The sequence below is a fragment of the Leguminivora glycinivorella genome, chromosome 2 (genome assembly GCF_023078275.1).
Source record: "Leguminivora glycinivorella isolate SPB_JAAS2020 chromosome 2, LegGlyc_1.1, whole genome shotgun sequence".
Classification (NCBI taxonomy): Eukaryota; Metazoa; Arthropoda; class Insecta; order Lepidoptera; family Tortricidae; genus Leguminivora; species Leguminivora glycinivorella.
The window spans coordinates 23,685,401-23,701,198 of NC_062972.1; the positions used below are offsets into that span (position 1 = coordinate 23,685,401).

General features: G+C 36.5%; 2 protein-coding genes across 3 annotated transcripts; one reads left to right on the plus strand and one right to left on the minus strand.

Moving 5' to 3' along the window:
• Positions 1 to 425: 425 nt before the first annotated feature.
• Positions 426 to 7,251, minus strand: LOC125236881 (glutathione S-transferase-like). The gene is made up of 4 exons (XM_048143794.1): positions 7,079 to 7,251; positions 6,018 to 6,185; positions 4,536 to 4,675; positions 426 to 646 (listed from the first exon to the last, which is right to left on the minus strand). The coding sequence occupies exons 1-4, from the start codon at positions 7,212 to 7,214 to the stop codon at positions 479 to 481; spliced, it is 612 nt and encodes a 203-aa protein (XP_047999751.1). The 5' UTR covers positions 7,215 to 7,251; the 3' UTR covers positions 426 to 478.
• LOC125236893 lies at positions 4,682 to 5,829 on the plus strand. 2 transcript variants are annotated; one of them, XM_048143814.1, is made up of 2 exons: positions 4,682 to 5,302; positions 5,482 to 5,829. In XM_048143814.1, exons 1-2 carry the CDS (start codon positions 5,240 to 5,242, stop codon positions 5,746 to 5,748), a joined length of 330 nt encoding a protein of 109 aa, XP_047999771.1. In that variant the 5' UTR covers positions 4,682 to 5,239; the 3' UTR covers positions 5,749 to 5,829. The 2 variants fall into 2 exon arrangements, with proteins under 2 accessions (XP_047999771.1, XP_047999776.1); XM_048143819.1 differs by having other exon boundaries at positions 4,682 to 5,288; positions 5,468 to 5,829.
• Positions 7,252 to 15,798: the final 8,547 nt, after the last annotated feature.

The window sequence follows — 15,798 nt, forward strand, 5'->3', positions numbered from 1 at the left end:
TCATAATTATGGTCTGCACAAGGCTGTTCACACTGGAATATTATGCTTGAAAATGCCATTTTAAACTGCCTAAAGTTGAATTCATACTATTTATTGTAATTGTTGACATGTAAAAGTGCCCCTGTGGCCTACTTGCTGAATAAATGTTTTTGATTTTGCCACATAACAATTCTATCACCGTCCATGATGATCAAAATCAAAAACCCACACGCAAAGGAACCAATTTATTTTTCAATATGATCTATTTGTTCAGATATTTTTACAATATGTACGGTTTCCTAGTGGCCAGGTACCTATTCCTTGACACCAGGAAGCGCGCGAATGGTCTGCACGAGTGCGTTCACGCTGAGTTATTGCTTCTGGATTTCAGTGCCGAGAAACATGTTGGTGTCTCCACGTTGCGGATGAAATGAATAACCAACGCGCAAAGGAACTAATAATTTATTTTAGTCATAATGTTTTAGTTGTTAGGGTGTGTTTACAATGTGTACGGTTTCCTAGTGGCCAGGTATTCCTTGACACCAGGCAGCGCGCGAATGGTCTGCACAAGAGCGTTCACGCTGGGGTATTGCTTCTCGATCTCAATGCCGAGGAACAGGTTGGCGCTCTCCACGATGCCCACTAGGATGAAGTCGGCCCAGCTCAGCTGGAAAATAATATAGTCGTTAGGTTTGTGCTATCAAAAATTCTAGTAAGGTACAGCGGGGCAGACCTCGACTGGGGAGCAAATGTAACTGGTCCATTTTTTCCATGTTTTACAATGTTTGCATTATTAAATAGAGTGTCCACCGGTTATATATGGTAGGCGTGTTCAGTGGATACATGTAGAACTCAACATCATAGTGTAATAATGGAAAAAAAGGATTAGTTACAATTGCCCCCAAGTCGAAATCTGCCCCGCTGTACCTTATAGATAATGACTGTCTGTAACATGTGCAGATATAGTGCTATCGATCGACCTCCGTTTTGACAATTCGACCTTTATTTGATCAAATGATCATGTACCTACTCACTTGATATGACAAAAAATTTACAAACATAAATATTAGCGCCATCTATAGTCCTCCACCGACGGTTAAAACAAAAGAAAAACTTATTTGAACGAGAATAAATTATTTTTTAATGGTTCCGAGATACGTTTTTTTCATACCGGTTAAATACTTAGCTATGAAAATTTTATTGCACAAACTAAAATTAAGACTTTGAGACGAAAAACTACAACTTATAACTATACGCTACTCCTAACTCTCAAAAATCGTACCTTTAAATATTTGATCTCAAACGATGTGATTAAAACACATAAAGCTAAAAAAAGTTTTGTATGATTCACGGTTACTTCCATCAGACTTTGTATTGATGATCCGGATATTAGACAAAAATAATTTGAATCAAAAAGCTTATCACGGTAAGCATGGCGTCAGTATAAATCAAACGATAAATCGAATTGTGAAAATGAAGAAAAATGAGAACCACGTGTACATGGAGAGTACTTTTCCATTTTTATACAAGGCGCTATATTATTTCGTGCGCTCTCATCTAAAGTGTATTATTGAGTTTATTATGCTCATATCACAAGATTCTTAAGCACTTCAATCCTTCAATAAAATACTGACAGTAACATTGATCGGTGTGCAAATCATATTTTTTTGAGTGACGGCATTGAACTTTATATTTAATATACTTATAGGTTGATATCGTAAGAATATATGGTTATAAGAGTCAGACTGCTTTGTTCTCAAAATCTTTTTATTGTAAGTTACTTATTTTTGAATCACTGGAAGCTTGAATACCTATGTATTTTTAGTCAAAATATGAAAAATCGAGATGCGAGAAAGGAGAAAACTTAAATACCTAGGTACAAAAATATTGTTTTTAATATATTTTACCTATAAGGCCCACTTGCACGAACCACTTAACTCTGGGTTAGTGGGCTGTCAACTGTCAAATTCTATACAAAATGGTGGGTTAACCCCTGGGTTAATCTTCCATTTTCGTTGGTGCAAGTGGCCCTAAGTATATTTATTTTCCATGAAACTCAAACAACTGATCTTAAGAAAGTTTTTCTCTAAGATTTTGCAAGCTATGTGAACGAAGTGGTGTGTGTGTGGATTGAGTGAGCACCTTCCGAAAATAAAAAAAAATATGCTGATCATTTAGTAAAAGTTCTAAAACAATTGTAAAACGAATCTCTGAATTTGTAAAAAGATAAATCAAAAGATACAGCCATTAACATGTGCTCACTCAGTTCTCACAAACTACCAACGAAAACAGTGAATATATTCATTTAACATATAATATTTATATACTAACATTTAGTAAAAAATAGGCCAACCTACCTCTATAAATATTAGATCACCTAGTTACGTATTTAATTTTTTACAAATAGTTTCTTATGCTCACTCAATCCTCACACTTTTGAAAAGCCGAATTTTGATGAAAAACATAAGATTTAGACCGCTATTACATGTGTATAGTTTAGTAAAAGTGAAATGGGAATTTGTAAAATACAAAACGAACCACTAACGTGTCAGGTTTTTTTATAATAAATTTTTGTAAGTGCTCACTCAGTCCACACGTTTTGAGAAAGTTAAAAATGTAAATATCTTACGATTTGTAGCACCTAAGACACTCGAAATCATTTAGTAAAAATTTTTACTAAATATCCACCATCTAATATTTTAAATTCGTTGTCTGGTTTTAAAGATATTCAGACATAACTTTTCTCATACAAATGTATCAAGTAGGGTGACCACACTATGTCGGCTCCTGATTTTCCCCACCTTCCCATTGTCATATTGAGATTGGGGAGTTTCGTTCAATTTTGATAATAGTTTATATTAAACTAATACCATATTAATTCTCCATCTGCAAACTGTTTTTAGGTTATGTTCTTGGCCTAGTGAAGATGTGCATTGTGTAATTTTTATCGACGTCAGGATAATAACCATATCGACATTCATGCATTAAAAAGGACATTAATGATAATTGGTAAGAAACAAAGAATATAATACTTCACTAGTAAGAAACCAGAACCTGGTAATCTAATCGTGCTAACAGATGAGCGTACCGGATTTGTAAGTGGGAGCGAGAAAATAATAACTATTTCTCGCTCCCATTTACAAGCTAGCAAGCATCCATATGGATGACCTTGGTGCGGTACGGTGCTCGTACGGTCATGTGTTAGCAGCTTTACAGCGTGCGTAGCCGAATGGCATTACTCCGACGCCAAACGAAAACGAAACGTCGTGCCATTTAGTCTGGCTCTGTCGCGCCAGTACGCACGAGCGATATAGATGTCGATATGGTTATTATCCTGACGTCGATAAAAATTACACAATACACATCATCACTAGGCCAAGAACATAACCTAAAAACAGTTTGCAGATGGAGAATTAATATGGTATTAGTTTAATATTATCAAAATTGAACGAACGAAACTCCCCAATCTCAATATGACAATGGGAAGGTGGGGAAAATCAGGAGCCGACATAGTGTGGTCACCCTACTTGATACATTTGTATGAGAAAAGTTATGTCTGAATACCTTTAAAACCAGACAACGAATATAAAATATTAGATGGTGGATATTTAGTAAAAATTTTTACTAAATGTTGAAGTACTTTCGAGTGTCTTATGTGCTACAAATCGTAAGATATTTACATTTTTAACTTTCTCAAAACGTGTGGACTGAGTGAGCACTTACAAAAATTTATTATAAAAAAACCTGACACGTTAGTGGTTCGTTTTGTATTTTACAAATTCCCATTTCACTTTTACTAAACTATACACATATAATAGCGGTCTAAATCTTATGTTTTTCATCAAAATTCGGCTTTTCAAAAGTGTGAGGATTGAGTGAGCATAAGAAACTATTTGTAAAAAATTAAATACGTCACTAGGTGATCTAATATTTATAGAGGTAGGTTGGCCTATTTTTTACTAAATGTTAGTATATAAATATTATATGTTAAATGAATATATTCACTGTTTTCGTTGGTAGTTTGTGAGAACTGAGTGAGCACATGTTAATGGCTGTATCTTTTGATTTATCTTTTTACAAATTCAGAGATTCGTTTTACAATTGTTTTAGAACTTTTACTAAATGATCAGCATATTTTTTTTTATTTTCGGAAGGTGCTCACTCAATCCACACACACACAACGAAGTGTTGACTAACTTTTGACTGTTTTTATTTAAATAAGAAAGAATATTTAAGGTACAGAGGGACAAAATGTTTTACATTTTTTGAATTTTATTATTAAATAGAGTGTCCACTGGTCATATTATATGGCACGAGTTTACAGTGGATTTATAGGGAGATCAAGTTGATAGTATAAAACATGGAAAAAAATCGAGTACAGTTAAAAATGGTACCACTTTGTCGGCGTGATTTATACACATATTGGTACCAAATTTCAGCTTTCTAGTAATAACGATCACTGAGATTATCCACGGACGGACGGACGGACGGACAGATAGACATGGCAAAATTATAAGGGTTCCTAGTTGACTACGGAACCCTAAAAATGGGCTTACCTTGCCATTGAAGAAGCCCTTGTTGGCTTTCAGTTCCTTTTCGAAGCGGGAAAAGAAGAAATCGACAGATTCGTTGATGATTTCTCTCTTGATGGCCTCCTTCCGAGTAGCATCATTCTCCTTTATGAAGGTGACGATCTCTGTAAACCGAAATAGAATATTATAAGAATAAAACGCTCGCTTGGTGATAAACGGAGTTAACTCAAAATTCTCAAAAAATCGGTTTTGTATTAACAGCCTGTCACCGAGAGCACTATACGATTTCTTTCTTAAACCGGCTTAAACCGTGCGTGAAAAAGAGATAGCACACAATGCCCCGTTTTACTTTTACAAACAGGGTATATTTCGGTTCATGCTAAAGTAGCCAACTTTAGTCTTGTTCCAATTCAATTGCGAAGAAGACGTTGCTTTCGTGTTTCATTTCAAGATAAATCTTTGTTTTGAGCCCGATGACCAAATGCAGCCAGCTCCCAGGGTTCTGTGGGCAGGCGCTTAAACGGCCTTATAATAATGGGCATCCGCCGGGAACTATTCCAGGATCCTGTTGCTCTACTATTACAGAGGCGACATCTTCCTTTGATGAACTTACTGCTTCAAAATATTTTAGCGTCAAGTACATGATTCCAGGGATCAGAGGTCAACAACTCAACACGAACTAGCTTGTCATAAAGGAGCATTTACCGGTGACTGCTTAATACCTAATAATGTTGCTCTCTTGGTGCAGATATGACAAAAATATTTCTGTCGAGACACTTACTGCTCCAGAAGTCATGGATGTTGAAGATGATGGCGTCCAGTATGGCCTATTCCCAGGGGTCGGTGGGCAGCAATTTTAGCTGGCTGGCCATGTGGGCGATCGCCATCGACTGATTCAGGCCTCAGAATTCTGTTGGTCTCGTGGTACAGAGATGACAAAGTGCATGGTGAGACACTTACTGCTCCAGAAGTCGTGGATGTTGAAGACGATGGCGTCCAGTTTGGCCTGTTCCCAGGGGCCGGTGGGCAGCAGTTTGAGCTGGCTGGCCACATATCGAGCGATCGCCAGCGACTGATTCAGGCCTCATGCTTCTGTTGGTCTCGTGGTACAGAGACAACAATGTTCCTGGTGAGACACTTACTGCTCCAAAAGTCATGGACATTGAAGACGATGGCGTCCAGTTTGGCCTGTTGCCAGGGGTCGGTGGGCAGGAGCATGAACTGGCTGGCCACGTAGCGGGCGATCGCCAGCGACTGGTTCAGGCCTCAGGATTCTGTTGGTCTCGTGGTACAGAGATGACAAAGTCCATGGTGAGACACTTACTGCTCCAGAAGTCGTAGATGTTGAAGACGATGGCGTCCAGTACGGCCTGTTCCCAGGGGTCGGTGGGCAGGAGCTTGAACTGGCTGGCCACGTAGCGGGCGATCACCAGCGACTGGTTCAGGCCTCAGGATTCTGTTGGTCTCGTGGTACAGAGATGACAAAGTCTATGGTGAGACACTTACTGCTCCAGAAGTCGTAGATGTTGAAGACGATGGCGTCCAGTACGGCCTGTTCCCAGGGGTCGGTGGGCAGGAGCTTAAGCTGGCTGGCCACGTAGCGGGCGATCGCCAACGACTGGTTCAGGGTCCTGTTGCCCTCCTGGTAGAGAGGCAACTGGCCGTATGGGAGTGCTGGAAAACAATACAGATAAAATAAATTTGTTTTCGAACAAAATTTTTAGCCTCTTTGCATAGGTTTTGAGTTTTAATATAAGTTTGCAAAACACATTAAAATAAATAATGGTTTCAATTAAATCATAGCATTATTTTTGTCTTAATGGATATTGTGTATATAATATATTGAAAGGTTTAAAATAAAGAAAAACAACAATTTAGAATTAGATTCAAAATAAAGTTCAATTCTTACACAGATTCACCGAGTTCTACGGTAAGCTCAAGAAGGTACCTACATGTATTGTGGGTAGACAAGGATAAAGTTGATAATCTTTCAGATCATATTATATTTTATATAAATAATCAACCTTATAGCAGAATGGATTTACCTACTTTTGAAGTTAAGCGACACAATTATGTCACAATATCAATAGAAACAAAAATAATGTTATGATTCTATAATCATAACATTATTTTTGTTTCTATAAATAATAATGTCAATACCTCTATAGGTATTGACATTATTATTTATTTTAATACTTATAAGCTTATATTAAGACTCAAAAGGTATAGGTACTTAAATACTCGTACTACCCGCTAGGCCATACAGGTCGTCAATAATTATAATCATGTTGTATAGTTAACAAATAAAGGCTTATTTAGACGGTGCGTGAACTCGCATGCGATTTATGACACAATTCAGCCAGTCTATCAAATGTCGTGCGCATTGTTATGTTTTATGAAACTCGCATATGATAATTGTCTCTGAGTCCTTAAGTAGTGACAGTCATTTATTTATATACAATCTAAACTATACGGCGTTTCCGTCGACATGAGCAAAACTATTTCATGTCAGTTTATAATCAAAACAGACGAGTAACTTTTTATTTAATATACAAAAAAACACTTACAGTCTTTCACGTGCTTGATGGGCCAGTCCGAAAGCTCATACCTGATGTCCTCAAACCTCTGTCCTCCATAATGGAGGATATACCTCACAGACTCGGCCAGGCCGTTCAAGTTGAAGTAGTGAAGTTTCTTGGACATCTTGATGCACTCTACCCCTGAGAATGACGGGCATAAACTGGTCGCCGCGTTTTATAATAACCATGGCTTTGATAACGGGTCGCTGTTGACGAAATGATAAAAGTTCAACCAAACAGAGATAAGAAGTATTATGGCTATTAATATGAATATTATTGTACCTAAATGACATGGCAAATTTCATGGTCAAACTCGTGTGTGGCTATCCCATGGTTATCAGGTGACGAGAGAGGAATATAGTGCGGATGGGAACTATAGGAAACAATTGACTGAAAGACGTGATGGTAACTATCCGGCAGCTGCAGTTACTTCTAACAATAATGACCCAAATAAAAAAGTTTTTGCGTAGGTATTTACTCATATTGAAGTTCAAATCAGGCCATTTGTCATTTTTGTATTATTTATAAATTTCTACTTTCTGGACTATTTAGGAAGAAATGCCGTTTCATGCAACAAGGTTCACGGTGTATTTTTGGTCATCCATTATGTAAGTATAATATCGATGGCGAAGTGCCATGAACTCCTAAGTACGAAAACCTAAGTAGTTGGGAGTTCATGGTACTTCACCGTCGATATTATTTTGTTTGAGTGTATCATCGCGAAATTTTGCGGGAAATTGGTAGATCTTAAGACCCTTTCCAATATCTAAGTCCGACATTTTAAATATTTAAGTACAGAAAAAGCCATACGATAAATGCACAGATCCTGCTAAACCTAACCTAAATACTCAAATACAAAAGCGTATAAGTTGTGCAAGAGTAATAATTTGTTAGTTTTGAATGTCGTGATATTAAATCATGGTGGCGGTCACGGTCACGGTTGGGATTTGATAACAAAATGTCAGAGTTAGGTAAGCGCCGCTGTATTGTAATATGAGGATATCATAATTTTAAATCATAATAAATGATACATTTTTTAATACATTTCGATATAAAACAACATGATTAGGCCGCATGCCGAGTGGTTATAACATAATATGTATTTTTTTATTTAATTGGGCCATCAACAGTTAAATGTTAAAATACAACGCAGAAAGCCAATAAAAGATGTCCACAACAATACAATTAATTCTTGATACTAGGTGGAAGGAAAATGAATACAATAATACACCTACCTAACCATAATTATCAAGAAAAGTTAAAAGTAAAAACTAACAACTAGCACGCGTAAAACGGTGAGATTGTATTGAATGTCTGAGTGTCATGTCATGTGTGTATATGTGTGAGTGATGTGTGTATGTTATATCAATCAATTTATTTATTTCAGACAAATAAATCCATAATTTTCTTAGTAAATGCATTAACATTATCAACATTACAAACTTATCACTATGGTTAGTAACATAGTACATAAATTAAATTAAAAACAACATGATTAAAAAACATTTCATAACATTAATTTTAATTATATAGTGTAAAGTTGTATACCCTGTCAATCCTCAACGAACCCAGTGCAATGTAGACCGTTCCAGTGCCTCGACAACGGACGTATCCAACTTTACAGCAAATATCTTCAGGATACCATTCCCACTATCACTTATCCGCCTATATATATATATACACCTACTATGACTATGACTACGGTAGTATACCTACTATGGAAAAAGTGATCAAAGCAAGCGAGTGTGCTATATAGCTTCAGCTAGCGTGGCTAACATGTCACGACGACTGTTTCCATTCCATAACTATTATACCTAGCCAAATTCCCGATTGCTTACGCTTCGTAAGCATATCGTAGCTAGCTTCTCCCTATAGCTCTTTTGTAGCGCGCTGGCGCGAGAGAGCCAAACTGTGTTTCGTTCGCCACGTAGTCGTAGCATCAACTGTTTTATTGTCAGTTTGGCTAAGACGATTCACCTTAACCATCGTAACAGCAATTTGAATGAGTGATAGGTATGAGGAGATTAAATGACAGTTGCATCAATAACCAATAATACAAAAATAACTTGATAACGCCAAGGTTAAATTTAACGAGCGTAGTTGAGTGAAATGTTTTTTTCCATATCAATAAGTTTTAATAAGTAAACTTGTTGTTGACATCTTGGCAGGGCGTATGCGATCAATTGCTGAAATACCTTAGCTTTTAATGAAACGTCTATAATTCAAAATTCAGTCATAGAACTTTAAATAGATGAAAAATATAATATTTTTCAAGCACAAACAAAAATATAATATATTTTTGGCGCAAATACAAACGATACATATATATGTCGTTTGTGTGTGTATCTATTGCCGTAGGCGGACATTTGGGTCCCCCCGATTGGCGTAAGTTGTTAACAATAGTTATTTGTTATACAAGGGAGCAAAGTTGTAAACACACGAGAAGTAAAATACATTTGCACCCGAGTGTAACACAAAACTTTTCCCCTCACTATAGCGAGGAAACTAGAACGCAAAAAATACGTTTATCACTGCTTCCAGTAGTTCCACAGGTGATAAATCATCTTTATTACTAGATTCACCTACTTTTATCAATTTTAAAGCAGTTAATTTGACTTTATTCAAGGTCAAATTACTTTACCCACTAGTGGATAAAATGCGTTTTTACCTGCTGGTATTAAATAAAGGACGTGTTTCCGAGCTAGTGAGGGGAAAAAATATTTTTAAAAAAAAAAACCGCCGCCTTTAGGGTTCTGGTGAAAGCTACTTGCGAATGTTGGATTATGTAGAAATGTGTAGGTATTTTTTTTAAACTGCCTTTAATGCTTTAATTATTTGATGGCAACACAAATGAATATACGTATACCATTAAGGTTTGAGGAGTTTCCTCAATTCCTCATGAATCTGATTATAAGAAATCGAAGCTTGACAAAATTTGACTCTTAACAAACAACGAATCTCATAACAAACAAATGTCTCTGTTCTGAACTTAAATGCATGCTGTTCTTGTAAAAATACCATAGTCACTATAAGTGTACCGTTCAGATTTGAAGAGTTCGGTTCTGACCATCATCAGCAGTTCCACTGCACCAAATGTCACTGTTCTGGAGGTAAGTGCATGCTGTTCTTATAAAAATACCAAAGTCACTATAAGCGTGCCGTTCAGATTTGAGGAGTTCCGTTCTGACCATCATCAGCAGTTCCACTGCACCAAATGTCACTGTTCTGTACGTAAATGCATGCTGTTCCATTAAAACACAAAAATCACCACATGTATGCCCTTCAGATTTGAGGAGTTCCCTCGATTTCTCCAGGATCCCATCATCAGAACTGGGTTCTGAGAAAAATGGGACCAATCTGTATGCATATACATTAAATCAAAAAAAAATTTCAAAATCGGTCCAGTAACGACGGAGATATCGTGGAACAAACATTAAAAAAAAATAGTTAATTTGTTATACAAGGGGGCAAAGTTGTATTTTAACGCCGAGTGTGGAATTGAAAAACGAGCAAGTGAAAGGCTTCTATACCACGAGCGAAGCGAGTGGTTCGAGAATAGAATCCTGAACTTGCGAGTTTTTTAACACACGAGAAGTAAAATACATTTGCACCCGAGTGTAACACAAAACTTTTCCCCTCACTATAGCGAGGAAACTACAACGCAAAAAATGCGTTTATCACTGCTTCCAGTAGTTCCACAGGTGGTAAATCATCTTTATTACTAGATTCACCTACTTTTATCAATTTTAAAGCAGTTAATTTAACTTTATTCAAGGTCAAATTACTTTACCCACTAGTGGATAAAATGCGTTTTTACCCGCTGGTATTAAAGGACAAAACACGTGTTTCCGAGCTAGTGAGGGGAAAAAAAAATATACAGACGACTTGAAAACCACCTTCCTTGAGAGATTTGAGGCGGCGGTTACGAATCGTAACAAAACTGACAGTGAGTTAATTTTTGTTAACGACTTACGCTAATTGGGGGTTCCAAAATCTGAAAATGCCCAGACACTTCCAATAAGAGTTTTGAATGATTTAGTTTCACTGGACTTTTATGGACCGTGATGACGGGGGACCTGTTATTAGGTTATTACCTTATTGGTTTTTGTCCAGCTCCGATATTTCAGTTACATGCATCATGATCACGGGAAAAAAGTTAATCGCGGTATCCCGTTCAATACAAGTCCAATGTGTAAAGAACATCTCCGGTCATTTAGACCAGTATTGTAACTCCAACATAATACATACACCATCTTTTTTTTTGTTTTCCGTTAAATTCGACACGCAGTTAGGTTCATCATGTTAAATTCGATTTTTTTTCCTTTCCATACACTGATTGACTTGCACGTTATCTATTCGCGGATTAGCAAAGGAAAGTACTAGTTTACGATTAACATGGATTTCCGCAAAGTAACGCCTGATTCCATCGATTATTAAAATCATTGTCAAGTGTTTGATGGCACATGTTAAAACAAATCACATTAGGAAGTGTACACACGTGTTCAGTAGGTAATTAAATTAATTTTTCAAATAATTCCATAATTGTAAGACGCTAGTTTCTTAGAGAAATTGATTGTATTTGAACTAAATAATCATCCCTTAAAGTTAACGGAATTCAATAAAAACGAGGTGTATATGACTGAAGAATACAATACAATAGATAATATGTATTATACAGTCATAATCATCATCATCATTTCATCCATTAACCGCCCACTGCTGAGCGTGTACGCCACTTATCAGTCATGTATGTATTATGTACTCATATTCCAAAATGAGCAAGCAACAATAGTGTAATGACGCCCAGTTTTCTTGGAAGCCCTGAGTAATAAAGTGTTTCCTTAGGCGCAACAAACTGCCTCGTAAATTACCTACTAGGGTTTTCTCTCTTTGCCACCCCTATTGCTATTATGGTAGCGCGGGAGTGTTAGCGGATGGTGGTACAATACAATAAAATACAATACAAATACTCTTTATTGCACACCTCAATACACGAAACAACATAGCAAGTATAAACAACAACTTAAGAGGTAAAACAAGAGGCGGTCTTATCGCTAAAGAGCGATCTCTTCCAGACAACCTAGGTAGTGGAGAATAATAAATTTAACCTTGTAAGTAGGTGTACTAAATGTAGACTTAGAGGAAATCTAGCACAAACTATACTACGCAAAACAATATACTACACACATAAAAATGAAATACATAAACATACATACATTGGTACATTTTATCGTCCCTGCTTCACTGTTGTATGCTGTATGCAGTATTCTGTGCACACATAAACTCATATTGTCTGTTATGTAGCTGCTGGTGCAGAGGTCATTGGTGTGCTTGAGGTTAGCAGGAATAGGTAAGGGATCCAGAGGGATTTAGCCCTCTTATGACATAGAAATGAGCAACCTCCTACAAACCTTTCTGTAATATTATTTCCCTATTGCGAATAGAAACATTATGAACTGTTTGTCCGATTTGAAAAACTTAAATAAATTATTTTATTTTTCATTGTAGGTACCTATACTATTCTTTACTGTTAAATATCGTATGTCATTATCAAAAGTTACGACTTTGTCTATTTTGAATGCCATGAGTTGTGTTGAGAAGCATGGCTACATTCCACTGAAGCAAGAAAAAGACTACAAGCTAATTTCTTGCTAGCAGTGAAATAAGACCTACCCTTTTTATTTCGTAATTGGTTATTGGTACTCGTAAAATGGGCAGTCAAACTTATAGGTAAACTAAAATGTAAATGAAGTTTATATAGGTATTTTTATGATAGTTTATTGAATCTTTACAAATGAATTATTACAATTATTGTGTTTACTTTTGAATAGTCCCAACAATAAAGAACCTGAACTTGAAAAAAAAAATTGTCAATCTTTATAAGAAAAAAAAAGCGGGTATATTGAGAAATAGTTGATCGTTGTTTACGAATTACTTTTATGTATCAAACGATATACGTTGTCATTACTGTTACGAGTTTTTATTGATATTGTTACGTGATATTATGGATTCGCAAGATTCGGGACCAAAACCATGTTCATCAAAATGTTCGCCTCCGACAAAAAGGAGAAAAAGATCTATTAGTGAAACTGAAAAAGATATGGTTCATCGAGTTTTCGTTTATATTTATAATGAGATGGTTAACAGGTTGCAGGACGAACAAAATATCCCAGAGGACAATTATGTCAATAAAAACGAGTGTGTCATGAAAACATCCGAAATTCTCGGTATTTCGAGAAGTTCCGTTTTTAAAGTTTTGAAGGAAAACAAAGAACAAGATCAGTTTACTTCGCCTCTGAAACCCGGTCCAAAATTAACGTTCAAAGACAAGGTGGACGAATTTACTTTTGCGGCAATACGTCGAAAAGTGCATATGTTTTTTGAAAAAAATGAGGCTCCGACTGTTTCAAAGGTAAATTGTATTGCGATTTTCGATTATTTCCGTTAAGTTTGTTGTACATGTAATATAAGTAGTCTGTGTAATGTTTATGAATAAAACAATAGTTTAAAGACACTTCATGTATTAAGAGTTTTGAATTATTCACGGTTATTTTCATTAGACTTAATACGTAGTGACACTGTGAGTGTAGTATGTTTGGACAGACCATCGAGTGTGAATGCGACCAGTGGTAACGCTGAAAGTGAACGCAGCCGACGCGCGCGAAGGAGGGTAGATCGCGCGCTGTCTATGCAACTTTAACATCCACCCGCCTTCGTCAGTTTTCCGTGATCATGATGCATGCAACTGCGTCGAAATATCGGGAGCTCGACAAAAATCAAAAAGGTAATCACGGTCTATATCCCGGTCAATATAACTTCATGTATTATTATAAAAACAGTATTCACATTTAGTACTGACTGTGATCACAGTCAGTCGCGCTCTGTATAGATTATTTAGAAGTTCCTCAGTTCATTCCAAACATGAATAACAAAATCATCTGTACTAAAACAAATGCACTCACTGTCACTGACAGTTTATTGACACTACATTAAAAAGTATTGGAACATTCATAATAGCCTGTACTTGCGTTTCGTTACACGCATTTGGCAACAATCAAACACTATTAGGCCCCCCACAGACGGGAGACAGAACTGTTTTGTCTCCCTCGCTCGGTCTATGGGCTAGTATGAAGGTGCGCACACGAGGCGACGCAACTTTTCATACAAATACGAAAGTCGCCGAGCAACTGTTGCCTCCGTGTGCGCGGAGCCTTACAGTCTGACAACCCAAGTAGTCCGACAGAAGAATATTTTTTTTAATTTATATGACTCCCGTTTTTCGCTCTGAAATATAATTTAAAAAAAATTCCACCATGTTGTTAGACTATAACTAAATTTTTATTTTATAACATACTTACATTACATATTATCTACTTTGTCATTTTTAGGTTCTTGAAGTTGTGAACGATGATGAAGAGTTACCTAATTTTTCATTAAGTAATATGAGAAGAATTCTTATACATCTCAATTTTAAATATTTAAAAAAATCAAGACGGAGCACACTGATTGATAGGGATGATATTATCGCATGGCGTCGAAAGTATTTGCAACAAATCAAAGATTTTCGACGCGGTGGTGTTCACATCTATTACCAGGACGAAACTTGGTTAAATGAGGGGCAAAACACTAAGGCCTGGGTAGACCTGAATATACAAATACCTCGGCAGGCATTTTTAAGGGCCTAACCACGGGTCTCAAAGCTCCAACTGGAAAAGGCTGCTGCTTAATCATATCTCATATGGGTAGTGACGAAGGATTTGTGAACGATGGATTGCTGATGTTTGTATCCAAGTCAGGTAAGGAAGACTATCATCAGGATATGAATGGCGATTGTTTCGAGGAATGGTTTAGAGGTATCCTGCCAAAGTTGAAACCGTCGTCCGTTATTGTTATGGATATACCCCTTACCACTCGAGGAAAAAAGATACATTTCCCACTATGAATTGGAATAAACAGAAAATAGTGGAATGGATGGTAAATAAAAATTTGAGCTTTCCTGCAACTGCAACTAAATTGGACATGATTACAATTGCATCACCCCTGAAAAATGAGTCAGAACAATTTGTAATCGATGAAATGGACGGCACGTGAAAAAGGACACCGAATTTTGCGGCTACCGCCGTACCATTGCGAGCTCAACCCTATTGAGCTTATATAGGCACAGGCAAAAGGATATGTGGCTAGGAATAATAAAACGTTCAAAATGGAGGAGGTGAAAAATTTATTTATCCGGGGACTGGAAACCATTACAGCCGAAAGATGGAAAGATTGTGTAAATCACATAATAAAAAACGAGGACAAAATGTTACAACTCGACCATTTAGTGGACAATGTCTCGGATCGTTTTATTATAAATGTGACTGATGATGATGATGATGAAGATGACGAAATAACGGAGCCTGGGAATGAATAATATTTTATAATAAAGACTAGTTATCGTCGGAAAACATTTTTTTTTTTTTACCTACTGGTTCTGATAGCTTTTTATGCTATAAAACTAGTGGGTAAAAGCATTTTATCCATCCACTACCTCGAAAACCGAACAAACCAAAATGTTTACCTTTTATTTAAAAGTAACATACATATTTTTGATTTAAACTAGTCTGTTATTTGTACTTTATAACTTGCCGATATATTGTTATCGACATATACCCTTCACTATTTTATTTTACTGTTCCTGGTAACATTTCATCTGTCAGTCATTTGTC

Bases quoted from the DNA above. Each gene is read 5' to 3' on its own strand.
- LOC125236893 (XM_048143814.1), top strand. From the start codon at position 5,240: ATGTTGCTCTCTTGGTGCAGATATGACAAAAATATTTCTGTCGAGACA. The intron at 5,303-5,481 runs GTCATGGATGTT...ACTGCTCCAGAA, and splicing joins AGACACTTACTGCTCCAGAA to GTCGTGGATGTTGAAGACGA.
- LOC125236881 (XM_048143794.1), bottom strand. From the start codon at position 7,214: ATGTCCAAGAAACTTCACTACTTCAACTTGAACGGCCTGGCCGAGTCT. The intron at 4,676-6,017 runs GTAAGTGTCTCA...TTCGGTTTACAG, and splicing joins CATCTACGACTTCTGGAGCA to AGATCGTCACCTTCATAAAG. The intron at 647-4,535 runs GTAAGCCCATTT...ATTATTTTCCAG, and splicing joins AGGGCTTCTTCAATGGCAAG to CTGAGCTGGGCCGACTTCAT.